Below are 26,178 nucleotides of genomic sequence, written 5' to 3'. Positions count from 1 at the left end.
GGAACACACAGGACGCCCAGTGTAAGCAAGGCAATATTTTCTCGGCATCTTACGGCCAACAAAGAAGAAGCTGGTGTATTATCTTAAGCTTTGCTGATTCAGGCGTTACTAGAGAGCCTGATGGCGCTTATTGTTGCGAGGGATTTCTCTCGACATTGAGTTCCACCAATAAATCTGAATGTATTTAAATCACAGAGGAATCACAGTGTTGGCACGCTCAAAGGTTCCTCCCTGACTTTAGAAACGCCAAAAAGAATATAGGCTTTCTGTTTCTGGAGAACAGAGTGGCTCACATTTGGTTCACGGTGACATACTTTGTCCAATACAAGTACTGTTTCAGCAACATTAGAGTCTGTATAATTATTTAAGTCTATTTTATGCGACATATTCGGTGGAGGAGTTTTTGGTCGCCGGTGCACCTTTCTGCACTAAAAACACGTCTGGTTTGGAGGCATCACCTTAACTCTGGCTGAGCTGTAAAGCATTTTTTTACAGGTTTTCTTTCCCTCCATCGCTTACATTGGAAGTGATGCAGTTTCAGTGCAGCAATCCTAGTTTAATCCTAGACCCATGTGTTTTATCCCACAGAGCATTAAATTATGCCTTGATTTTCTGTCTTTGATTGAAAGGAGTGATCTATGCGCATGAAAGGTTAGTATTATATCTATGAAATATTGTTTCTACATACCTAACAAAGATCCAACACACTGAAATGAAATGTTAATAATAAGAAGAAGAATACATTTTATTTATAGTCACCTTTCAAAACACTCAATGACACCTTGGAAGCAATTAAGCAACAAATCCACAGCATAGATAAAATAACAGTAAAGAGACACAAAAGAATTAAAAGTCATAAACTCAAATCAAACAGCATGAGCAAGTTTAAATAGGCGTCTTTTTCTAATTTTCTTATTAACCAAGTGTATTGACCTCAGCTTTCATCAGGCAGTCGTGCAGGTCAGTTTTCCCGTTGTCTATAACTGTATTATTATTAGTAAAGTCCCCCAAATAGTGATTATTTTCTTCTCACGGAAGAACATGAAACAAGACAAAAAATGTTTTTAAAGGGATTCAGCTGACACACGTGCTATGTACATATGGGTGTGCTATGTGCTACACTGAATTGACGTATTTGCAACAAGTCGCAGTGACAACAGGACCTCACGAACAGCAGAGGGGGATAATACAGGACATGCAACAGACAAAAGGCTGTCTGTGCTGTTGTGTTCAGGAAGAGGCCTTTCTGTTCTGATGTGGTAAGCTGCAGTACCTGTGACACACAACGGGTTCCTGTGTTGAGTGTATGATGTCTGGTGCAGCAGTTCGAGCGACAGGGCGATGACTGACAGGCGCACATACTGCCAGCCCTGCTTTTATGAGTCCTGACAGGCTTGCCTTAGGCCATCAGAGTGGGTGTGAGGGTTGATTATACAGCCGTGTGGGTATTCCGGCTTATTGTCGGAAAAGTTTTCTATAATGTAAAACAGATTTATGCTAATGTGAATACAGAGAGGATGCATGCACAGCTCCAAGTTGGAGAGATTTTAAATTGAGGTTCTGAAAGTGTAGCTCAAGAATGTAAAATAAAAAAAAACAGAGAGTGAAATACAAAGAATGAAAACAATAGATAACATTGTGCAGCAAAGTCTTTGTTTATACTGTGACTTTAGAACTGCTGTGGACGGCAGTTTGTGAGTTACCTTATTGTGAGAAATGGCAGACGCTCCGTGGCGGCTTGATTATCTCTCTAAATATTATACAAATCTTAAATCCCTGTCATGCTCTTTGTCAAGTAAAGAAAGCTTGCGTTATCTCTCTGCTCCTCTCCCCCCGAGAAGCCAATAAAAAAAGAAAAGGAAAGAAAAAAGCCAAAGTGAATTATGAAAAATGAAGCAGCAGAGTGAACAGCCCACTGTGTGGCTGAATTTCCATATAGATAGTCGAGCACATTAAACTTGTCTACCTGCGAGCTCTCTGTCCACTCTGCCTCTTATTGCATTTTGATGGAGAGATGCTCGCTTCATCTACATCATCAGCTCGCAACACCCCCCACCCTTCCCCTCCCATTTACCCCTCCCATCTCTCGCTCTCTGCCATGTTTCTCTCTGCCCTGGACACTTGATTGTTCCTGAACCGGTGTTGACCCCATAAAGAGGAACCTGCGCTTGGTTTTTTTTGGTTTTTTTTCCCCTGCCGTGGTTTGTTGTGCCCGTTTGTGCAGTGTAGAGTCTTATTGCTCCATCGTGCCTGCCCTTCCTCTTCTTTAAAGCTGCGGTTAATGATTCCTCAGCGGTGAGAGAGATGGAAAGAAATGGGGAAGCAGAAGAAGAAGGGGGGAAAAAGAAAGAAGAAAAAAACCAGCTTCTCATCACGGTGCTTGCAGGCTTACATGTAAATTAAAACGCAATTAAAAACAGGCAAATAAGCTGTTCCCGGGAGATGGGTTGGGGGGAGGAAGAAGGGGAGGGGAGAGGAGGAAAAGCGAGGAAAAGGAGCTCTCAGGATAAGGGCCTGTGTCACTCATAATTAGCATGGCATTAGAGTGAAGGGAGCTAAATCTGAACACTGGGTCAAAGGCACATTTGGAGAGAGCTGTTCCTGCCACTGTGAGGTCTTCGCACCAGTGAAAATAACTGCACCATCCCATCCAGTAAGATTCATTTCTGCCTTAGATCAAACAAAAAATAAAATCCACGCAGTTACTCAGTGGATTATTCAGCTATTGTTGTCTGAAAGCATGCTATTGTGTGCTTTACTATTGTGCTGCGTGAACAAGCTTACTATTGTGTCTTGCTGCATGGAGCTGCAGAGTATCTGTCGCCGATGGTAGTGAACAAGAGATTCCAGCATGTCGCAGCATTCTGAATGCACATTTGTGGCAATGTGCTAGAACACAAAGATGCGTCCCTGTTAGCGGCCTGATGTCCTCGCTCCTCGCCTATGGCTGCAGCTCAATACAGTATCGACAAGTCCTGTATTCAGCTACAGTCTGCTAGAATTCCACTGCACCACCCCCTTCCTCCTCGTTTTCTTACTCCTCCACTGGCCTTGGCCCTCACCCCTACCAACCCCCTGGAAGCCTACTCCTCTCTATGCCCCCCTTCCTATCTCTCCCAGGCTCCCTTTCCCCCACCTATTGCTCAGGCTCCTGGGTAGGGAGGAGGCGGGGGATCAATGGGGAAAGTGTATGGCGGTGGAGTTGAGGGGAGGGTGTGAACCCCACACGACGGCAGCCTCGCAGGCAAGGAGGCTTGTGGAGGGGGGGCAGAGAGGAAAAGAAGTGATGGAGATGGAGGGAGGAAAGGAGGGTGGTCGCAGGGTGTTGGTGGTGGTGGGGCCACCCTGGCAGAGGAGCACCCCTCGGCGCAACAATGGCCGTGACAATGACACTGGAGGAGGAATTTCCGTTGCCCCCCCACCCTTCACCAGCTACCACAGACACACACACACACAAATCTCCCCACCCGTTCCTCATAGCGCATTAAAATCTGCAAGATGAATGACTTCCTAATAGCTTTCATTTGTTACAATTATCATAATTAAACATATGTCAGGGGCAGACAAAGGAAAGGAGAGATTTCTGTGTTAGCACTTGAAGCAGAAGGGGATGCAGGTACTGGAAAGGAGAAAGCTTTTGTAACAGCGTAATTATCCCCGAACAGACTCGCGTTTGGGAATCACAGCACATATTTACAGTAGCCAATTAAAGAGCCTTTGTTTCAGTCATTCGGAGGTTTCATAATCTGTTTTCGGCAACAGCGCGACCCTGATTCTTCTGTCTTCGCCATTCTTGTTTCATCTGCATGTCCTTGCCACATCAGCCTGTTTGATAGCGGAGCTTAATGACTGCCTGCTGAGCACTCTGAGAATGGCTCAGGGCCCTCTAAACATTTTTGCAATACCCCCCACCCCTCATCCTCCTTCTCCTCCTCTCCACTCTGTCCTTGTATTCTGTCCTTAAACCAGTCAACCCTTTTCTCTTTTCCTCTGTGGAGGAATGAATCAGATGCTTGGCCACGGTTCTTCGTCCCTCTCTGCTGTCTCCATCCTCCATCTTTTTGCAACGTTTTTTTTCCTTTTTCCTGAACACTGCAACAGTCACAAGTTCCCAGCTACCTCCTTCCCTCCTCTCGCTTCTCTCGATTCCCTCAGCTGGCAGCCCTGATGCAGCGGGTGGCAGGTGCCAAGGAGGGAAGGCCTCCTGGCTTACCCAGAGCCACCATTTTGTGGATTGCACCTCGAGTGAGCCAGCTGTGTGTATGCAGAGTGTGTGTGTGTGTGTGTGTGTGTGAAAGAGGGGGGAAAGGGAAAATGATGAAAGAATTGGTGTTGCAATAGAAAAAAGGTCAGAAGACTCAGCTTTCTATGCTTCCTGCTGAGGCTGGACTAAAGATCATAGATCACGACTTTACCTGACCCTGGCCCACACACACACACACACACACACACACACACACACACACACACACACACACACACACACACACACACAGCCATGTAGTTTCTGCATCTTGCCTGTTTTCCCCCCTCTGTAGAATTCCCACTCAGGATTATCACAACACCTCCTCTAATTTAAAAAAAAGAAAAAAGTTTGTAGTTTTGATATAAAAGTAGCCAACCTAAACACGTTTCCTAAAATGTTTCTTTTCTCTCACTGCTGAGTAATAATCTGAACCAGTGGCACGAAGAGCCTTGTTGCGGATGACGCCATAGGTTGTTTGAAAAGAGTCCCTTCAAACAGGAGATAAAAAAACAGACTGGTTGACCCTGAGTTTATCCTCGTGTTTTAGATAACGGCTCGATTGACCTTGACGGGCCACAGGAAGGACAAAATAAACGTGGAGAGGGGTTTCTGCAAACACTCTGGTGCTTAGGGAAAATAAGAAGAAAGGAGAAAAAAGGAAAGAAAAAGGAAAAAACAAGTCCATAAAATTTGAACTATTGACAATGAAATTATTTAATTAATAAAAAATGTATAAGAACAGCGTTGACTGTGCAGTCTGCTTGGGCGCGTTTGGTGTTTATTATGACGCATTTTCCTGGATAAAATGCAAAGACTCACAACACAAACTTATCCCACCTGTAATTTTTTTTCTCTGAATCGGCATCGGTAGATTTTGATTGCCCTTCCTTTGATAAAATACTCGCTCACTTTTTTGTGTATTTTGTGTGTGTGTGTTTTTTAGTCTCCCTCTCTCTGTGTCTCTCTCTTTTTCTCACTGTCGGCAATCGAATCTGCCCTCGAAATCTGGTCGATTTCCACGGAGCGACGTTTATCTCGTTCTGAAAAGTCACAGGTGAACAAGTGCAACAGGGCATGAGCTCACCTGAGCGCATTCCTGAGAGGGCACGGGGAGCGAATGGAACACCAGAAACCTTCTCATTTCCAAACAAGAACACGCAGCTGTGGCGCTGTAAACGATTCGATCTACATGTGATGACTTTCCAAAGTGATCAGAAAAATTACCACAGTGCTTCGGGACAAATGGAAATCGCAGGTGTGATAAAACATTCACACCGGTCCACATAAAGTGAGCTCAAGCTCGTGTGGGAGGGGAAAAAATCTAAAAGAAAGAAAAGAATCCTCACACATCTGTAAAAATAATAAAAGTGTCATTCCTGGTGTTGGCAACAGTGTTTTAATTCAGAATAATGCGCGATTATTAAATCCCACTGAGATGAAGCCCACTGATTGCAGACTCATTGTGAAATATATTCAGGTTACATGATGTTGCGCTGTGATCAGATCTCCCCGACAAGCAGAGTCAGAGGATTTTCTAAATGAATGTCTTTGTCTTGACGCAGACATCAGGCGTCCCTCCCGCCGGTACAAACATAAAATGATAGATAATTTGTATTTTGGGTTTCTGTTGAGTAAACAGAGCTGACTGTGAAGACTGTACAGCTCCCAGATTTGTGTTTTTTTTCCCCTTTGGTCTGTGCAGTTTGGAGCTCGACGATTTTGAAGGCGCTTTTCGATTCGACAGAAAAGATTAACAACGTATTCTTCTTGTCACGACCTTTGTTTGTTTGTCACAAACTTAAATTCTCACTCTCTCTCCCCCCCTCTGTGTCTCTGCCTCTCTCTCCCCTTTCGTGCTGTTGCTAGGGAAGCAGGGCGTATACGCTCCCTGGCCGCGGATGAAGGGCATGGAGAAAAAACGGGAATAGCGCATAAATAGTTGGCTTTAATCGAGCTTGTTTGTGACGGGTTGGCTCTTAACCCCCTCCAGCACACATTTCAGGGCTCAAACTCGGGAATTAAAGAGTGTAAAATGCGATATTTCGGCGCTTTTGCGCCATTACCTTATATGGCAGGGCAGAGATATATCGTGCCTGTATTTAATAGGCTGTCCGCTGCCGCTCTGCTTAGAGGCTTCATTTTAACCCTTGTGGTGCTGAATTTTTTTTTGAAGCGAGAAAAGCTTGGGCTTTTTTGGCTTGTTAGTTTCTTTATGGCAGCATCGGCTCATCGCACACAAACGAAATTTGCCGTTTTTGCTGATTACGGTTTGTGGCGATCACAATTTACGCACAAAAACTGTACTTTTGTGCACTAATAAAGTCCATATAAATCAGCTGACTAAACGTGGATGACATTTACAGCCCAGAAAACATGCTCACTGCTCATGTGGTTTATGCCGCTTGATTTAAATTGTCTTTATGTGGATACGGCCAATATTTCAAGCTATAAAAGGCTATCGTGGTGTTTTCTGGGGGGATGGGGTCGAATAAGGGGCTGTGGGAGCTGATTCGACTGCTTTAAAGTTGTCACAGGTAGAGTAAAAGCTGCACAGCAACCCCTTTCTCGTTTGTCAAATTAACAGCACCGAGCCCAGGGAACATGGCACTGGTTTGACTATCTCAGCGTGTGTGACCTATATTTGCACAGCGCCGTTAGAAAGCTCCACTGTGCACATCTACAACTGTGCTGATTCACGGAGAGGGATAGCAAACAAAAAGAGAACTTCTACTTTTAAATAACTTAGTCAGCTAGTCTGATGTGGGGTGATGGCCCGAGCTTTGGTGACACTGGGCTCTCGCGTAAAAGGTCGGGGCCCACCTTTGTTCCCGCGCTTATAGACTGGTCTCTTGATAAACCAGTGTTTGCTCCACAGCATAAAAACAGGTGACTAAACGGAATTTCAGCCCCAATCACTCGCAGTATTACACGACTGCTCCGATACTGCTGGAAACAGATCACCTTAACTTCTGCTGGAGTATCGCGCTCATTTTAATTTGCATGACTGATGCAAACGAGTCTGCCTTTTACCTACACCTGTGCGTGAAGTGTAGTTGAATAAAAGTCATTCAGAGTGATTTCAGTGGCTTCTGGGGTGTTCACGAGCGTCTCCACTTTTACGTTTGACAGCAAAGCATTACATTAGCACCATTACAGGGGCGGGTTTCGTGCTCGTGACGATAAAGTTGGGATTGATTTGAATTCCCAAACATTCGTCCCGCCGTCCGGTACGCTCGGGATAAAAAAAAAAAAAACCTTTCTGCAAGGTCCCCCAATCCACACTGCCCCCCTCCCCTCCTGACGTCACACGGCGAGCTGAAGCTATTGCACGAACAGAGCTGCTCGCAGCCGCACTACTGTGAATGTCTGTACGCTCAGTACCAAGACCGTGGAGTGTGCAAAGGAGAGAGAGGGAGAGCGGTGGGGTGGGGGGGATACAGTTGAATTCGGATACAACTGGAAAACTACCAAGCGCGCACAGCACGCACCGAGCGGACGGCACATCGACTGTGCGTAGCCAGCAGTACATCTACTCCCCGTCCGCTTTCGATCAGATTGAGCCGAGAATGGAGCTCCCTGCCGCTGGAGAGCACGTCTTTGCGGTGGAGGGGATCGAAAAGAAGCGCATACGAAAGGTAAAGAGACACGAAGCGTCTTTGTAGGAAAGAAATGGGGGTTAAAAAAAAGCGCGGACGATGAAAATGTCGGGTTTAAAAAATGTTCTCCTTCTCCACCATCACAGGGCAAGATAGAGTACCTGGTCAAGTGGCGAGGCTGGTCTCCCAAGTAAGTCTTACTGCACGCTTTCTAATGCATTTCCAGCGATTCTGCATCGAAACGATGCATTTCAATATTATGTCACAAGATCAAGTGTTGTTACTTAAAAAAACGCAAACCATGAAGGGCGAGCGTGCACAGTGACTTGTACGCGCGCACGTGAGTGTGTGTAGAAGCTGGAAGAGCGCGGTCGGTATGCGTTTCAGTGTATCCGCGGATGCCTTCACTAATTTATGCGAGGGAAGGGGGGGCTAGGCACAGCCATGTAATCCCGTTTTAATTATTTCTGCTCTGCCAGCGAATTTTACGAGACAGGAGTGCTAAAATGGCCGACTGCATGTTGGTGCTGGAGAAGCGTTTGGAGAGCTCACACAGACGCTTTCTGTTTGACATTTCCCCCCTCTGCCAGTGGATGTCCCCATGACTGGTAACCTGCTGCGGGCACTGCGACTTAGCGGGGTTCCTTGCAGATTCGATCATCTTGATTTAATAACAGTAAAATAAAAAAAACAAAGCAGGAACCATTTGTTTTTACATTACACTGGAGATCTGGATACAGCTTTCCTTTCTAACTGCACATTAGTTGTGAAGACGTGGGAGTGTGTGTGTGTGTGTGTCATAGGCAAAGCCCTGTGCGCCTGTCAGCTGGGGGTGGAAAAGCCAGGCTGCACGTGCCAGCTTTCTGACAGTTGTTTGCTCCTCTCTGCAGATACAACACATGGGAGCCAGAGGAAAACATCCTTGACCCGCGCCTCCTCGTCGCGTTTCAACACAGGTGAGAGAGACGTGGACTTCGGACGAGGCCGCTCAGCCTCCAGTGCAGCCATGGCCATATAAGGGCATGGGAGGAGGGGCGCGCTAGTAACTCTAGCGCTAACCCCCCCCCCCCCCCACCCCCCCTCCTTTTCTCCCTGGTGTAAAAACTCTAGGGATATGATATTGAGAATTCCCCAATGTGCTAATGGACTGAAGGGATCTGCACGAGGACCTCCATTTTCTCTTTTATAAAAATCTATCATAATAAATGTGATTTTTTTTTTTTGTTGTTGTTGTTATTTTTGGCCTGGAGAGCTACAAGGATGGCCATTGGCCAATCTAACAGAGAAAACAGGAGAAGGTGCATTTGCCACAAAATGCATGAAGGACAGTTAAAAGGCAGTGTAATCTGTGCGTGATAATGTTTGACGCGTTAATTTGCTGTGCAGTCAGGAGCCAGAGGATAAGCTGCACTGTGGAGAGTGTGACTAGTGTTCAGGACATGAGCACAGCAGGTTTGTTGTGGGTTTCGATGTGAGGAGGGCCACGCTGCTGCCTGATGGGATTCTCCTCACTATTAGTTTGCCAAAAGGCTAGGCTGGCTTCTGCTCAGCATTCAGTTTTGACACATCCTATGAAATTATCTTCATTTTGGACCTTGGATGCTTGTGTTGACAGCCTGCTATCAATCTGGGTTTACCCAGAGGCCCGTAAAACAATCAAGAATGGGTCAATGTCTACCTAAGAGGTGGAGATGTTAGTTCATTCAAACTCTACAGCGCACAAACAACTACATCTTGTCTGGGTTGCTGGACCCATGCAGCCCCTGAGATCTTTTCTCTCTCTGTAGACCAGGAGGCAGCAGCTCATGGGACTGGGTAAAGACATGATGGCTGGGGAAAGGAATTTGCTTCTCTGAAAAGGCTAATTGACACGCAAGCGCTCTTCAACGTTTCCAGTGTACCGCTCTCATATTCCCCCACAGCCTGCTTGCCCGCCTGCCTGGTTCTGTGTGTGTGTGGCTGTGTGCTGATGGTCATGGAGTGCTGCCTCTGCACTGTGTGTGTGTGTGTGTGTGTGTGTGGATTCCTCTCTGCTCCCAGTGGATGGGGGATGGGATTCGACGAGGGAGTCTGTAATTGCCAAATCTTCTGTGAATAGGGGTCACCCCGTTAGTCGCCTTTTTGAAATCATACACATTATAACAGCGTCGACTGTTTATTGTGGCAATCTTCTGGCAGCGCCGATAGTTTGAACATCTGTAGCAACAATAGGCTGGCTTTACTCGCGCCTGGTGACGCCTGTGTACAGCCGGCCTTCGCCCACTGCTGTTATTTATGAGCCAAGTGATGAGTAGAGGTTTATATCAGGGAGCAATATTTCAAAGACCGGGCCTGGTCTAGCCAGTGCAACTACAAAAACACACGTCTGCATCTCCTCCCTCAATAAAAACAGCTCCAGTAGATGTTTGTTATTAATCTGATACTCTTCACCCTGCACTTTCAAAGTGTAGGCGTTGTCTTGCACAAGGCCTGGCATTAGGGTGTATCCCAGATGTACTCCACAATGTAGTATTTATCCCTTTTCATTTGTACCTCATGACCCTAATTAAAGATTGAATGTAAGAAGAGGGAAGGGTGTGCTGTAGGAGGGAGGATGTTTGAGATTCTCCCTGCTTTAGCCTTAATTGAATTTCTTCAGTATAATGAGAATAAGGAGTGGACCGATTACCATGGAGAGCTATGCAAATAAGGACCATAATGCTTTGCAGTGGGTCACATGCGGGCATTCATTAGTCCTCTAAATCAAAATTCCACTTTTGACCTTGAATAATTCAAGCGTCAGACGTGTAGGTTTCTAAAGATGTCTGGGAAATGAAGCATTTTATATGTTTATGGGAGACGAGCATGTTGCATGAGATTTAATGCCATTATTCTTTGTTTTCACAGAGAGAGGCAAGAGCAGCTGATGGGATATCGAAAACGTGGGCCGAAACCAAAACATCTTTTTCTCCAGGTATTGTATGAGTCATCACAACACGGTTTCCGTAGAAACATTTCCACTGAATCTGTCAAAGGCTTAAACAGGAGGGATACTGTCAGGTGTGCTAGAGCTGCTGTCTTGTTATCGTGTGTTGCTTTCTTTCTTTGGTTTTTTTAAAGGGGGGGGGGGGGGGGTGCAGCTGAATTTCACTCCTCACTCATTCTGAAACTGGGTCTTATGCCTGAGGGGTTTTTTTTTCATTGTTTTTTGAACCAAGTGAATCAGTACCAGTGGAAATGTTTTCTTTCATGTTGCCATTTGTTATCCCAAGACGAAAATATATGGTTCAAAGCAGCATTCCGCTTTAATTTCCTCAGCTCAGGCATTTAAAGGCCTGAGCTTACATGACCTGAGCCAAGTGTGATTATATATTTTGAGCGACTCGGAGCTGATTGTTATGGACTGTCACTCCTTAAGAGGCATACCATCCTGCCAGAGTCACACGTGGCCGACAATCTGAGATGGAGCGTGACACGTCAGGTGGCACTTCACTGACCTGAGGTCATAGTCAAATCGTTCGGCTACCGCGTCTCTGACGTCAGCGTGGTCGGCCTGTACTGGTAAAGCAGGAGGGGGCAACATGGTGGGAGGGTGGCGGCGAGCTGAGAGCTCGTTGGATAGTTTTATTCGATCGCTGATAGGTTTTATAATTTTTTATATTAGGTCTTCAAGCAACAAATGTTAGTTTATTATTTTTTATGCCCAACCCATAAAAGAACAAACGGCTTTGTAAATGGACTGGTTCTTATGCAGCGCTTTGCTGCTGTACTTCCACACACACATTCATACTCCAGTGAAAGCATTGGTGAGTAACTTGGGTTTCAGTATACTTCAAACCACCAACCTTCCTATTATTAGATGACCTGCTGCACCTCCTGAGGTACAGTCACCCCTTTGTCAAGCCTGACCACACAATTCTGTTATGACTAATGTCTTAATGAAGCTATCTTAGTGTACTCAGTTCAGTTTTCAGTTTTAAAAAATATGCATGACAAATTCGGTGGAGCAGTTTAGAAAAACTACTACTTCTGAAAACAAATCTTGCACAAGCATTTTGGCTGTTATAAGCACTTCCCTTTAGTGTTGCCAAATAAGCAGAGATTCCATAATAAGGTCGGTATGTTACTTAACCCTAACCCTTCTCTGGTTAAGAGCTTTAATTTTACTTTAAACAATCCCAGAATTTCAGTCAGTTTTCTCACATTTTCTTTATTTTGTTACCGTATTGTGGAGTACAGTGCAAGCTTTGTCTAAATGTGGGTAAATTGCTGAATTGAGTCTCATCTCTTATTGAAGGTGCCCTCGTTTGCCCGAAGATCAAGCATTCCTGCTGGTTTTGAAGAAACATCTCAGGATGCAGAAGGCAACCTGAAGTCTGATCCCATTCAGGCACAGCAGCGCTCCCAGCCTCAGCAATACCAGCTGAACAGCAAGAAGCACCATCAGTACCAGCCCAGCAGCCAGGAGGTCCCCGGTGACCAGCTGGCCAGCAACAAGAAGAAGTTCATCTATCAGCTAAACAGCAAGAAGCACCACCACTATGAGCCCGACCCAAATATGTACGACACGCAGGCCTCTAGGCTCAAAGAGGTGGTTAAAGTTCAGGAGGCAGCGAGTAAACCTGCAAATCCAGGCTGGAACTTACCTCTGGCCCTGCAGCAGAAGTGGATCCGTGACAAAGACACAGGCTGCCTGAGCAAAGTCAAGGAGCTGGCCGTGGAAGTGAGGAAACCGGCTGTTAAAGAGGCGGAGAGTGAGCACGCCCTTAAGCCCAATCCCAAGGATGCAACCCTGCCGAGTGCTATTAGCAGCAAAATGAAGATAATCAAGAATAAAAACAAGAACGGACGTATTGTTATTGTCATGAGCAAATATATGGACAGTAACAAGGTTCACGGTGCAAAGGGTAAACACGGGGAATCATCAAGGGAAGACAAACCCCAAAACATGAAGACGTCAGAAAACAACCCAGCACATGCAACCAAATTGGAGGAGCACCTGGAGAACGGTATCCCCAAAGAGATTTGTAATGGAAGTTCCCTCTCTGTAGCGGAGCATCCTATAAAGTGTTCCCCAAAGGACAGGCATTTCTCCAAACCTTCACCAAGCACAGCAGAGGAATACAACACCGAAGTGGCTCGTGGTCAAGCTGATTTACCGGACGATTTACCCTTACAGCTGACCGCTAGCTCTCCTATGACTTCTTGGGCTGTTGACACCAACATTCCAACGCCAACAGCTGTCGACCAGATCCGGATCCCTTCTTTTCCCGCTGACCGCAAGAGAAAGCTCTCCGATCCCGTGGAGGATAGGAGTGTATCCAAAATCTACCTGAGTTCGAGGAGCTTCAGCGTGCCCAGCACTGTGGTCACGCCACCTCAGGATAAACCTATGGACCTCCACTGCAACGGCCCACGCCAGAGCGGTGTATGTACGTACGAGGATTTGGGTAGTCAAGAGGAGCCGATGGACCTCAGCTGCCCAAAGACTAAGAAGCAAGCTCCAGCAGAAACGCCGCCGGAGCCAGAGCCTGCTGTCAAAGATGCACCTCCTGTGACAGAGGACACGCAGATATCCACAGAGGCATCTAAAGAAGCGCCTGTTAAAAAAACCTCCCCTTTTATGGGAAATATCATCATCACTGACATCACAACAAACAGTCTCACTGTAACCTTCAAGGAATACGTTTCTTTCTAAGAAACTATTGATAAAACGGGACTAGTGTTTACCAATTGGACGATCCTGTTCATATGTGCATATGTTTAAAAAAAAAAAAGAAGAAGAAAGAAAGAAAAGAAGAAAAACACCAGAATTTTGTATATATGGAAATTTATAATTTATCATGAAAATTCAATATGTTTCTTATAATGTTTTATACTGTAACTCCTCTCTGTGACGTCATAGCCAAGAAAGTGCCCTCGAGGATTTGAGCGAATACATTCAGGTGGAAATATTCACCGAGAAAAGAAAATAATTTCTGGTTTAAAATCTGTTAATTTGTCATACGGAGCTTGATGGGAAACTTTTGCTGTTGTTTCATACCTGTACCAAACTTATAACCCGAGATGTATGAAGGTTTATACGTCTTTTGTATTAACGGTATCTCTTATTTTGGTCCTGATAGAAGCTAGAGAGGACGTTGTTGAGTATATGCTGATCAAAGATCAATTCGAAAGCACTTAATTACATTTTCCACACGTTTACTTGTGTCATTACTACCAGAGAAACAGCTAGTCTCTTTGATTTTTCTTTGTTTTTTGTGGGGGGGGTTTTAAATCCCAGACAAATACCCTGACACTGAAATGGCCTGTTTTGTTTGCAGCTTGGTTTAAGGATTATGATTGCCCATGAAATGCAAATTTGGAAAGCAGGTGCGTCTGAAAACTGTGTAAACACAGTGGCAACAGTGGGACACACTCAGCTGCAACGACGGCTTTTAAGTGACGTTCCCAGCCTTTTCTTTTTACTGGGACGCTGCAAAAGCAGTCAGCAGCCGATGCAACCTGCACAATCTGCTAATATATTGCACATTCTCCCACTTAAGAATCATTTTAGGAAAATAAATAAATAACATGTAGACTTTTAAAGGCCCGTTGCACATGAAGAAGATGGTGTCATTTATCAAACGTGTCTTCCCGTCAAGATCACCCCCTCCCTTGATTAGATTGGGGTTTATTACCATACTGCTGATATATTGCTGGAGTTTAAAACACTGCTAGTCTTGTTAGAAGGCTTAACGTCACACTGCTTTACAACATTCATCTCATTTTTCTTTCAAAGCTCATCCTATGATCTGAGGAGTACAAGTGAGGACTATTTGTTGTACAAGGAAAAAAGGAAGCTGCCAGGGTCATAAATGAGTATGCTACAGAGATTAAATGTGAGTTACGAGACTGACTTTGTATACTGTTACATGCAATCCGATGAGTGCGAGCTGTTTCGACTATGCTGCTGAGAATTCAAATGTCAAAGCTGTTGGATGTACCCTACATTTGAGTCTAAACGGCTGTCTTATGCACATTTAAAGCCAGTGAGAATGCTAAAAATGCTATAATGTTAAAAATGAAGAGTGCATATTTATTGACACTGAGCATGTCGTTCGAGAAGCATTTCCCAGATGTCTGCTGCATCAGAAGTTGCGTGAATCCACTGAAGAGTTTCGCCCTCTCGGATGATTTTGAGTCTGTTTGCTACTTCTTCCCGTCCCCTCCTTTCACCTTACTCTGTTCATTCCTTCTTGCACTCATTTCAAAAGTCAAAATGATTGTTATAAAGTATGTTATACCCGGAGTTGGCTGACTTACAGCTGTTGGCGCAGCTTACTGACTGGTATGTTTCACAATAAAGAAAGAGATTTGACCTCTGATGTGTGGCACTGATATCTGCTGGGGGCAAACTGGGAGCGCTGTCAGTTTATAATTTGAACTGGCTTCCTTTTATGGGCTAACGTTTCACGGCCGCCCTTTAGAGTTCCAGTAAAAACCGCCGTGCGTATCAATGCTCTCACCCTGCAGTTTGTCTGAAGCCTCCTGGCTCACGCTTGGACAGAATGAAGCGTTAAACTTTAGAAACATTAACTTGGCTGTTAAGCAAAAACAAAATAGGAAAACAGATCATGTTGCATAATCACTAATGACCCCGCACAAAGAGCGCTCTGTATTGCACAACTGCACCGGTCACTTGTATTATTAAAACCTTACCCAAGAATTATTTTTCTATAGCAGCTTGATCCAGAGCAGGAATCTAAAATCTGCTGAAGGAAGGAGGTTATGTAATTCTTAGATTTTATCAAGAAGAAAGTCTTCATGGAGGGTGTTTGGCCTGATGCTGTTTTGCATTGTGCCGTCCAGCACAATGCAGAAAGGAAAGGACGTCAACAATAAGAGGTTTGAAAAAAAACCAGTCTGCTAGGAGGCTTTATTGTGTTTCCAGCTTGCTGTAAAACAGGTCTGTGTGGCCTGCGGCACAATGACACAGCAAGTTTTTCTGCACTGTCATCATACAGAAAGGGCTGATACTCGAGTGCACGACTTTTTGTGAATCATCTCTAAACACTGACCTTTCTTGACACCTCCAAACTCTGTGGGCCTCTTCCAGACTTTATGAAGGCCCGGGGAGCCTGGAGCCAGGTCTGAAACTGTACGGAGAAACAATCTACTCTGTTATAAGAGGATTACAAACTGATTAGAGGCATAACATTTGCATGGTGTGACAAACAGAAAGGCCCGGAGAAATGTGTGAGGTGTATTTTGGTTGTTTCTTTAGTCAAGTCATTGTCTGTCAGTGACAGCTGACTGATCAAAATCAAACAACCATATAAGGAAATGAAAACCTACAAAAGAGGGCCACAATGGTGCTCTATCGTTACAGAACGAGTCATGTGAAGTCCTTTAATTACTTTAATAATTAATATATTATTGCCAGGTTTAATTAAAAGTGATCCCGGAGCAAAGTGAACCATTTAACGTCGCTTTCTTCTATTTTTTTTTTTATTATTATTTTTTGGGTGGGGGCGTGGGGGGGCGAACTAGCTGCCCTGTAATCTTGACATTAATGCCAACTTAGAGTTAGTTTTTAGGAGACCAACTATATCAGTTTCTTGATTTTCAGAGAGGAAAAAAAACAACCTCTTTGATAAACAAATGCATTTTTCCACCTACGTAGGTGGAAGACTGCAGGCACAATAGGTGACGCATATAATGAGGAGGTAATCTGCTGGCATTTTTACAAGAATGAGCTCACTTCCGGTCTAAATGACACTCTCACATAAACCTTTATCGAACATTTCAGGCCATTCCCCCTCTTTCTCTGAGATTTCGTTTTGGAAATGGCCCCTTAATAATCTTGTAATATAGACTTAATTAACCAGACTTTCAGCTAAAGCGGGCAATAGATTATGAGTTACTATTTATTTATCCAGGAATCATTTATTTGTGGATGAACTGGAAATGTATTTGTGGCCATTTTGGGGAGCTGAGGTGACCTGCTGAAGTCTCAAATGCTCGATGAATCCTAACAGGCCCACCGGAAGGTGTGCGGTCGACTGAAACTGGCAAATAAACGCATACTCTGTTTTCAGAGTGGTGAAGCTTAGTCGATATTTTCCTATATCTTATATATTTCATGCAGCTTTTTTCCACCCTGGCTTTTGAAATCTCTCTCGCTCTCTCTATGCGTGAGGCTCTCTCTACAGGCCTTCCGTGGCTTTGAACCTGTGAGCCAGTCATGCATCAGCAGCTATAGGAAACCGAAACATGTTTTAACAGGGGAACATATTTATAGACCAAGTGTGATGTTTCACATACCCCCTTTATCATCGTACCCAGCAGCAGCCTGCACACAGTGTCGGTTTCATCTCAGCAGTGCAGCCTCGCAGGAGTGCGCGAGCAGCAGGGATCACTTCTCTAATTTAAATCCCTGCGCGTGGACCGCTGGAGGCCTGCGACACCCCAGAAACGACAGAAATATGAAGGGATTCAAAATAGAAGCGAAGGCTCTTCATTTTCTCCCTTTTTAAAAATTTCCTTAAGCATCTTTTTTTTTTTTTTAATGGAGCTCATTCCTTTCAAAAGAGCAATTAAAACACATATAGCCCCCCCGCGCCTTAAAGAAACCTGAAAGAGGTTCTGGTGAGAAATTAGACATGGAGCTGCGGTTGCGTTTGCTGTTGTAGATAATGCTTTCTAATTCAAATCATGCGCTCATGTCTGATTCAGGCTGCAGGTCAAAGCCACACGGCTTCACATCTTCTCGCTTGTGGGTTTTTTTGTTGTTGTTTTTAAAACATCTGAGCAGCCACCTTGAGCAGAAAATGTCGCCCGGTAAGTAGGACAGCGAGCTGTGCGCAGCAGTTGCCCAGAAACCAGAGAGCCAATAATGTTCTCACAGAGCCAGCTCTGTTTATTCATGTACGGCTGTCGCCATTGCGGCTCCTGCAGACCCACTTTTCACCGACTCGCAGCCAAATATGGAGAGCCGCAGAAGCAGCAACGTGTCTGTATGTGCGGCTGCCTCCTGTCAGCACGCACCAGTCCGCTCTCTGCCTCTGCAGAAGCAGTGTAGGCTGTACAGCCATTCTAGTACCGACAGGAAATGTCGGTCTACAGGCTATGACTATCAAAATGGTGGTTCATATTTCGACGGCAGCCACCACGCATCTTTTGTCCGCTGCGCTCCCGCCTTTGTCTGCTCCACTGCTGGGAAATTTAAAAAAAGAAGAAGAGAAAAAACAGACAGCAGCACAAGTTTATCAGCCAATTATCCACGATCTCTCAGACGATCGAGAGTAAAGACGGACAAATTGGTGCTGCACCTCTCCTCAGAGCAGACTGAGTGCCTCCTTCCTGATTTCTTTTTTTTTAGAGGGGGGGGGGGGGGGGGGGGGTAATTTCATTCAGTAGGTCCCAAACATGAGATTAAACGTTTAAGTGATTCACATAAATTCAATTACATTCAGCATCTGTCCGCCTCTGTCCTCCTGTTTCCAAGAGTTTCACTTGAGGTGTTGTTTGAGGTGCTCATGTGAAAATTCAAGATCAGAGATCAGGGGCGAAATATATACACAAATACACATACATATACATATATATATAGAGAGATTTTGCCTCTACAGATAATATTTTTAATCATCTTAAAATTTCATGATCAATCCATCTGTGGACGAAGCAGAGTCTTTAAGACAAAACAAATTGCCAATGGACCAAAAACTATCAATCAAAACAGATCAGCAGCGCGCACACAGCCAAACGCAACATCAGCATGAAGGTTTAATGTCAAATAATCCGTGCAGAGACTTGCTTTACTTATTCAACTGATACACTCTCGTACTCTGAGCTGGTCGTGCAGCTTTGCCTGTTTGTCATGTCAATAGATAAACTTTAGGAGGAAAAAAGTCGCAGAATCTTGGAACGAAAATTGCGCATTTCAAGCACCGTCCTCGTGTTTTTGCTGTTCAGAGCAACGTGAAATAAACTGCGCGGAATACATTTCAAACCTGGAAACCTTTCTGACTGACATCAGAAAGACACGCGTGGATGGCCTAACAATTCACTGTGATAAGGACTGTTTAAGAATAAAAACCCACTAGTTCAAGAGAAGCCCAAATGCATTATTATTAATATTATTTTTATCTAATTTTATTTTCATGCATTATTTTAACGAACATGAGCCCCACAGAAAATACAACTGGAAGGCACAGTCCTGCCCCAGTAATCAATACTCAGAATAAATGTTACAATCGCATTAAAAAATATCAAAGATATTCCAGAAAATGTAATACTAATACTAATAATAATAATAATAATAATAATAATAATAATAATAATAATAATGATGATGATGAAGCCAACAATTTCTGCATTTTTTTCTGATAATTTCTTTAATAACTGGAAATGATTTTATGTTCTCAATAAGTAATTATTTAAAATTAAATAAATGAATAAATAAATGGCTGATCTGTCCAAGCAGAAAGAAAGCCATTTAAAAAAATATTTCATTATTAATATTATTGTTATTATTATTATAGACAGAGTATGTAAGCGTTTGTGTGCATTATTTTAAATAACTCTATAGCAACTCAAAGTTTCAAAGTTCCTGACATGTTGTTTTCTCTCATATCTTCCCAGGATAAACTCTGATAGGATGCTGTGCTGCAAGATGTGATGTCGCCCATTTAAAATAAATAAATAAATCCCAAACAGATGCATATATATTTCGCTTTATTCGATTTTTATTTAGCTTACAAGTGAAAGCTGATGGAAGCTGGTTGAATTTCAGCCCATAGTCCAGTAAAATGAGATGTTCCAATTTAATCATTGACTTAATGAAAAATAATTGTTTATTGTGTCGTGCGGACTCTTTTAACGATTTATAAAAATTCTTCAGGGAGAAAGGGAGATGTTCGGGCCGAAAAAGAGGGGACCCAAGCCTGAGACATTTCTTTTAAAGGTGAGTGTTTGTATTTATTTCTGGGTATTCCGTTTTATTCGCTTGTCTTTCCGAGGCGTGGCTTCATGTGCACAGGCTGAACCATTTCAATGATGTGTGCACTCCTATAAACTTTGATGCCACTGTGTTGTGGTTTCACTTTTTTGAAAACAATTGTAAGTTTAAAAAAATGTCTCCAAAGATCTCTTTTCTCAAGGGTTTCTGGTCATGTAATGTTGGACAAAGAACTTTACATGACTTTACATGTGAATATTAACAGTATTTTCATTCTTACAGCCTTTCATTCCCTTTAAATCACAGAAACTTTAGGTCAAGGCCTCTAAAACTTTACATTTGCTCAAGAGACTTAAGATTTAGATAAGATAAGATAAGATAGAACTTTATTAATCCCTCGGGTGGGTTCCTCTGGGAAATTCGACTTCCAAAAAAAGCACAGCAACGACCGAAGTTACAGTTACAGAACTGTTATATATATATATACACACACACACACACACACATATATAAATACAGAGACAAATATAAATAAAATATACAAAGGGGATAAATAGAATAAATAGGAATAAAAAATAAAAATACAAGTGAATTGCACATTTCAAGTATTGAGTCTATTGCACTGTTGACTATTTACAAAAAGTATTGCACAAGGTATTGTACAGTGAGGTGCAGAGGCACTACAGCTTAGTTGTTCCCCCCTCCTTAGACCTCCTGTTTCCCTACCGGAGAAATTTTCATTTCTGGGAAACTTTTCGTCACAAATGTAATTGTTTTTCTTCTCTTCTCTTCTCTTCTCTTCTCTTCTCTTCTCTTCTCTTCTCTTCTCTTCTCTTCTCTTCTCTTCTCTTCTCTTCTCTTTTTTTTTTTTTTTTTTTGCTTCCTTAGGCAAAGCCAAAGAAAAGGGCCAGATTTCTGGATTGCGCACAGAGGATCCAGCAATCTGCCCGCCCAGCGCGGTCAACAGAGGGGGAGAGAGAGAGGACCCAACACAACTCCAGCAGCTGCTCTGACGTTCCAAGTGTCCCAGCAGTTCTAGAAAGAAAGAGAGGACGCAAACCCAATATGCACATGCATTATGATAAAGACGACGGCAGCAGCTCAGCAGAGCCAGACGCCAAACATAGCAAGCTCATGAGGGAGCCCACGTCTCACCACAGCCGACGCCCGCATCATCACGGGCAGACATCAGATCACTGCCGCATGCAGCTGACCAAGAGGTTTCAGGAGGAAACCACGATAACACCCAAATCCCACAGCGAGCAGAGACATTTGCGCAAAAGCGAGCAGGGGAGGCACATGACTCACTGTTTGAGCATGAAGCGGCCTGCAGCGAACGAGAACTCTCTACCCCGGGAACAAGCTTCACCTTCACACACCGATTCCATCCACGAATCCTCCGAGCATCCAGCCTCATCCTGGACCCCCTGTTTCGCTCACCTGGACACTGTGACCGTAACCGATGTCACCTTGAACTTCCTGACAGTCACCTTCAGAGAGAGCAGCACGGACAAAGGCTTCTTCAAAGATAAAAAATGAGTATTTCATGTAGTTCAGAGGAGGCCAATACCTGCCAAGGAGGTAACTGTGTAACAAGCTACTAACAAACAGGCCTACTGTAATACTATATTTTTTCTATGTAACTTTCAAACGTGTACATACCGATATTTAATACGCTGCTGATGAAATTAAAATCAAACTGAAGTTTAAGGAGTGTTGTTGTTGCTGTTGTTGCTCTTTGACTGTCCGCTCTCACTATTTCTTTTTGCACTGTTTGTTTATACTTGCAGAGTTTCTGTAGAGTTATCTGATCGCGATCTTTGTGGAACAATCTTTGCTGGCTAAAATTCATTCAGTTGGAACATTCTTTGACAGCGATGCCAAATACGATTTCTCGCTGGCTGACAGGTGGTTTTGGTTGAATTGTGATGAAGTTTTGTACGTGATTCAGCCCAATTTCTAGCTTTAGGTTTGCACCATCCTGCGTTCAACAAAACACCGCGATTTTAATTAAGATCAGAGGTTATTGTAATTGTTTTTTTAATTAGTTTGCCCATACATTACTCTGTTTATAGTAACCATTGTCCTTGATGTAAATATGTAAGAAAAACATTGTGTATGTTTCTGCTCTGTGTCCTGTGTACTGTTTGTTTGTATATGTGTCTTTCTGGTTGCTGTTACAACCAGATTTCCCCTTGTGGGACAATTAAAGGATTTTTCGATTCTATTCTATACTAATTGGTGGGAGTGTATTATTATCCAAAAATAATGTAAATCTAATGTGTAATGTTTTATCATTCCTGACAAAGAGGAAATGCACAGATTCATATTTAGAAGTGTCTCCAGAAAATTGTTTATCGCGACTTTATATTTTGCGTCAAGTCCTGATCTTAAAACGCTTATTTAAACATGTGAAAGCTGACAAAGTCTTTGTAAGCACTGACCTGTGTGGGCATGGAAAATGTTGTTAGCAGATAAAATCTGATTATCCTTTAAATTTTACAATTTTGATTGTAAATTTCACTTGGACAGTTTTTTCTCCTCAAAGTTTCAAAGTCCCTGACATGTTGTTTCCTCTCACATCTTCCCAGGATAAACTCTGACAGGATGCTGCTGCTTGTGCGTTAATTTGCAGAACTTAAAATTAAATCGTAAATTTGCTCTTCATACTCTTTAGATCTTCTTGTAACAATCGTTTCCATAACTGTTGCCATTGAAATAGCAAATTAAAACAAACCGACTTTGTTTTATGTGCCAGAGATTTCTCTTCTGCCATAAAGATTTACACCAGTAGGTCCCGGAATTGCCGCTAAAAACAGACAATTTTAAAATTCGTATTTTTAAATAATATTTCTATTATCTATTATGTAATTTGAGCCATGCTGGCTGAATTATGGACACAGACAGTGAAAGTGTTTCAAGGACGGAGCAATGGGAACAAGTGGGAACAACCTTCTTTAGAGACTCGGCGTGTGAACACGACACTGCTTACATCTAACATTAAATTATGTTTTTATAATAAACAGGTCATTAAAAAAATTATTTAGATCTGTAGATCAGTTAAAACAGTAACCCGGGGTTACTCAGTACAAGCTTGATACGGTTTCATTTAATACATTTGCATCTGCATGTCATTATTATCATAATAATTATTAGCCTGTTATTTTAGCGCTGAGTAGTTCATGCTTCTGCTTTTTATAGACTTATATTTTGTGGATTTTTTACACCTTTATTTGAGCTTTTTAAGTATACAATCTTTCATTAAATAAAGGAGTTAGTCTTCCATCTTTGTTCGCGTTTCTTTTTTATTCTAGTGGAATTCAGCGTTTTCTTCTCGCCGTGTAGGGGAGGGCTCTTTGTACCCCCTCATGGACCTCTGGGGGGGTCAGTAGACCCGCTCCGAGACCCTCTGACTTTGCTTAGTCCACTGTGCCAGACATTCCTGTACGGCAGCCACAGCACAAGACTCCGCCCCATTCACTCAGAAATCCGGAGCACGTAGCAACAACTGAGCCAATGCGCTCCGCCACGATCCGTCCTACCGACCGCGGCGCCTGGCAACAGAAAAAGACGTGATGACGTCCTGTTGTGCGTATTATGGGATGTGCGGAATTAAACAACCCGAAGAGGACGAGGGGAAGCCAAAAATAATAAAAAACACAGAAATAAACGAGGTGCATGGTGAACCATGGAGCTCTCGGCTGTCGGTGAGAGCGTCTTCGCAGCCGAGTCCATCATTAAACGGCGAATCAGACGGGTATTCGCTGTTTTTTTTCCTCCACCAGCAGGCTGTGTCTCTGCGTCTCTAACGCAAACATGTGCGTTTGCAGTGTCGACACGTAGACATTTGATAACCTGACTCTGTTGTGGGTCTGTTTTTGCAGGGTCGTTGGGAATATCTCGTGAAATGGAAGGGTTGGTCTCAGAAGTGAGTATAATAACCGAAGCTGTGAAGGACAGCGCTCCATCCTGGCCGCTTGCACAACTGCACCATCACACAGTGTGGCGTTACTCAGCTTTGTGGATGTGTGGTTTGTTTTAAAAATAAAATAAAATGCATTTCACGCACTCGGTGTACGGCGGTGCCGTGTGCCGTGCGCCTGCTGGCTCGTGTGCACCTGGCAGGTGTTTGAACACATCTCGCTTTCAGCCCGCTGAGATGTGTTGAAGTCTACACTAGCTTTAGCAATGGCTGAGTTCACCATGCGTCACTGTCCTGCTACGTAGTCTGTAATTGCAGAGCGAGCAAAGCGAGATTGCTTTGATAAAAGTGTCAGGAGCGCGTGTTTTTGCGCATTGACAAATGAGCGTTTCTCAGTGTGTGTCTGTGTGTCGCCAAACACCTCTCCTCTCGGTTGTTGTGACGTAGGTACAGCACTTGGGAGCCGGAGGAAAACATTCTGGATGCACGTCTCTTCTCTGCCTTCGAAGAGAGGTGAGGGTTTGACAGTGAAACAAGTAGGCCTCTCTCTCCCTCTCCCTGCAGAATCGAGTTGGCACCGCGCATTTTGCAAAAGTGTCACTTTAAATAAAACATTTAGTCTGGGTTTAAATCTATGAGCCCCACATCCCCATTCCTGACAGGAAAGTGTCAGCAGAGCCACTTTAAGTAGCTGCAAGATGTGATGTCGTCCATTTAAAATAAATAAATAAATCCCAAACAGATGCATATATATTTCGCTTTATTCGATTTGTATTTAGCTTACAAGTGAAAGCTGATGGAAGCGGGTTGAATTTCAGCCCATAGTCCAGTAAAATGAGATGTTCCAATTTAATCATTGACTTAATGAAAAATAATTGTTTATTGTGTCGTGCGGACTCTTTTAACGATTTATAAAAATTCTTCAGGGAGCGAGAAAGGGAGATGTTCGGGCCGAAAAAGAGGGGACCCAAGCCTGAGACATTTCTTTTAAAGGTGAGTGTTTGTATTTATTTCTGGGTATTCCGTTTTATTCGCTTGTCTTTCCGAGGCGTGGCTTCATGTGTACACAGGCTGAATCATTTCAGTGATGTGTGCACTCCTATAAACTTTGATGCCACTGTGCTGTGGTTTCAGTTTTTTGAAAACAATTGTAAGTTTGAAAAAATGTCTCCAAAGATCTCTTTTCTCAAAGGTTTCTGGTCATGTAATGTTGGACAAAGAACTTTACATGACTTTACATGTGAATATTAACAGTATTTTCATTCTTACAGCCTTTCATTCCCTTTAAATCACAGAAACTTTAGGTCAAGGCCTCTAAAACTTTACATTTGCTCAAGAGACTTAAGATTTTCAATTCTGGGAAACTTTTCGTCATAAATGTAATTGGGTTTTTTTTTCTTCTCTTTTTTTTTTGCTTCCTCAGGCCAAAGCCAAAGCCAAAGAAAAGACGTATGAATTTAGAAGAGAGGCTCACAGAGGGATCCAGGTTTCCTATCCCATCCCCGAGCCTATCATAACACCGAGGGCCAGGGAGGGTTTGCGCACCGTGGTTCCCACAATCTTCCCGCCCAGCGCGGTCAACAGAGGGGAAAGTGTCCACATTCGCCCACCAGAGTTGGAGAGAAGACCCAGAACAACTCCAGCAGCTGCTCAGCAGTTCCCCAAAAAGAGAGGACGCAAACCCAAAATGCACATGCATTATGATAAAGACGACGGCAGCAGCTCAGCAGAGCCAGACGCCAAACGTAGCAAGTTCACGAATGAGCCCACGTCTCACCACAGCCGACGCCCGCATCATCACGGGGAGACGTCAGATCACTGCCTCATGCAGTTGACCAAGAGGTTTCAGGAGGAAACCACGATAACACCCAAATCCCACAGCGAGCAGAGACATTTGGGGGGCGCGGGCTTCTCTTACCCGTGCGCATTAGCTTCGGATTTGCGCAAAAGCGAGCAGGGGAGGCACAGGATTCACTGTTTGAGCATGAAGCGGCCTGCAGCGAACGAGAACTCTCTGCCCCGGGAACAAGCTTCACCTTCACACACCGATTCCATCCACGAATCCTCCGAGCATCCAGCCTCATCCTGGACCCCCTGTTTCGCTCACCTGGACACTGTGACCGTAACCGATGTCACCTTGAACTTCCTGACAGTCACCGTCAGAGAGAGCAGCACGGACAAAGGCTTCTTCAAAGATAAAAGATGAGTATTTCATGTAGTTCAGAGGAGGCCAATACCTGCCAAGGAGGTAACTGTGTAACAAGCTACTAACAAACAGGCCTACTGTAATACTATATTTTTTCTATGTAACTTTCAAACGTGTACATACCGATATTTAATACGCTGCTGATGAAATTAAAATCAAACTGAAGTTTAAGGAGTGTTGTTGTTGCTGTTGTTGCTCTTTGACTGTCCACCCGCTCTCACTATTTCTTTTTGCACTGTTTGTTTATACTTGCAGAGTTTCTGTAGAGTTATCTGATCGCGATCTTTG

At 43.7% G+C, this 26,178-nt stretch overlaps 2 protein-coding genes and 1 pseudogene across 2 annotated transcripts; all 3 read left to right on the top strand.

Annotated features, from left to right (window-relative positions):
• The first annotated feature begins 7,389 nt into the window (after positions 1–7,389).
• On the top strand, positions 7,390–15,181 carry cbx4 (chromobox homolog 4 (Pc class homolog, Drosophila)). Its single transcript, XM_085271113.1, has 5 exons — positions 7,390–7,881; positions 7,989–8,032; positions 8,733–8,798; positions 10,729–10,795; positions 12,119–15,181. Exons 1-5 carry the CDS (start codon positions 7,609–7,611, stop codon positions 13,517–13,519), a joined length of 1,851 nt encoding a protein of 616 aa, XP_085127239.1. The 5' UTR covers positions 7,390–7,608; the 3' UTR covers positions 13,520–15,181.
• Positions 15,182–17,633: 2,452 nt separating this feature from the next.
• Positions 17,634–21,301, top strand: LOC146576086 (uncharacterized; annotated as a pseudogene).
• A 1,986-nt stretch (positions 21,302–23,287) lies between these two features.
• Positions 23,288–26,064, top strand: LOC146576085 (chromobox protein homolog 8-like). The gene is made up of 5 exons (XM_085271111.1): positions 23,288–23,519; positions 23,647–23,690; positions 24,132–24,197; positions 24,611–24,677; positions 25,108–26,064. The coding sequence occupies exons 1-5, from the start codon at positions 23,451–23,453 to the stop codon at positions 25,888–25,890; spliced, it is 1,029 nt and encodes a 342-aa protein (XP_085127237.1). The 5' UTR covers positions 23,288–23,450; the 3' UTR covers positions 25,891–26,064.
• Positions 26,065–26,178: the final 114 nt, after the last annotated feature.

This window comes from Mchenga conophoros, linkage group LG4 (assembly GCF_057382185.1).
Source record: "Mchenga conophoros isolate Kocher_MC1m ecotype Shallow Benthic linkage group LG4, M_conophoros_male_GT1.1, whole genome shotgun sequence".
NCBI lineage: Eukaryota > Metazoa > Chordata > Actinopteri > Cichliformes > Cichlidae > Mchenga > Mchenga conophoros.
The sequence above is the reverse complement of the archived record's forward strand: the minus strand, read 5'-3'. Positions and strand labels throughout refer to the sequence as shown.

Excerpts from the sequence above, each read along its gene's own strand:
- cbx4 (XM_085271113.1), top strand. The coding sequence starts at position 7,609 with ATGTCTGTACGCTCAGTACCAAGACCGTGGAGTGTGCAAAGGAGAGAG. Across the intron at positions 8,799-10,728 it reads CTCGTCGCGTTTCAACACAG|AGAGAGGCAAGAGCAGCTGA; the intron begins GTGAGAGAGACG and ends TTGTTTTCACAG. Across the intron at positions 10,796-12,118 it reads CAAAACATCTTTTTCTCCAG|GTGCCCTCGTTTGCCCGAAG; the intron begins GTATTGTATGAG and ends CTCTTATTGAAG.
- LOC146576085 (XM_085271111.1), top strand. The coding sequence starts at position 23,451 with ATGGAGCTCTCGGCTGTCGGTGAGAGCGTCTTCGCAGCCGAGTCCATC. Across the intron at positions 23,520-23,646 it reads TTAAACGGCGAATCAGACGG|GGTCGTTGGGAATATCTCGT; the intron begins GTATTCGCTGTT and ends CTGTTTTTGCAG. Across the intron at positions 24,198-24,610 it reads TTCTCTGCCTTCGAAGAGAG|GGAGCGAGAAAGGGAGATGT; the intron begins GTGAGGGTTTGA and ends AAAATTCTTCAG.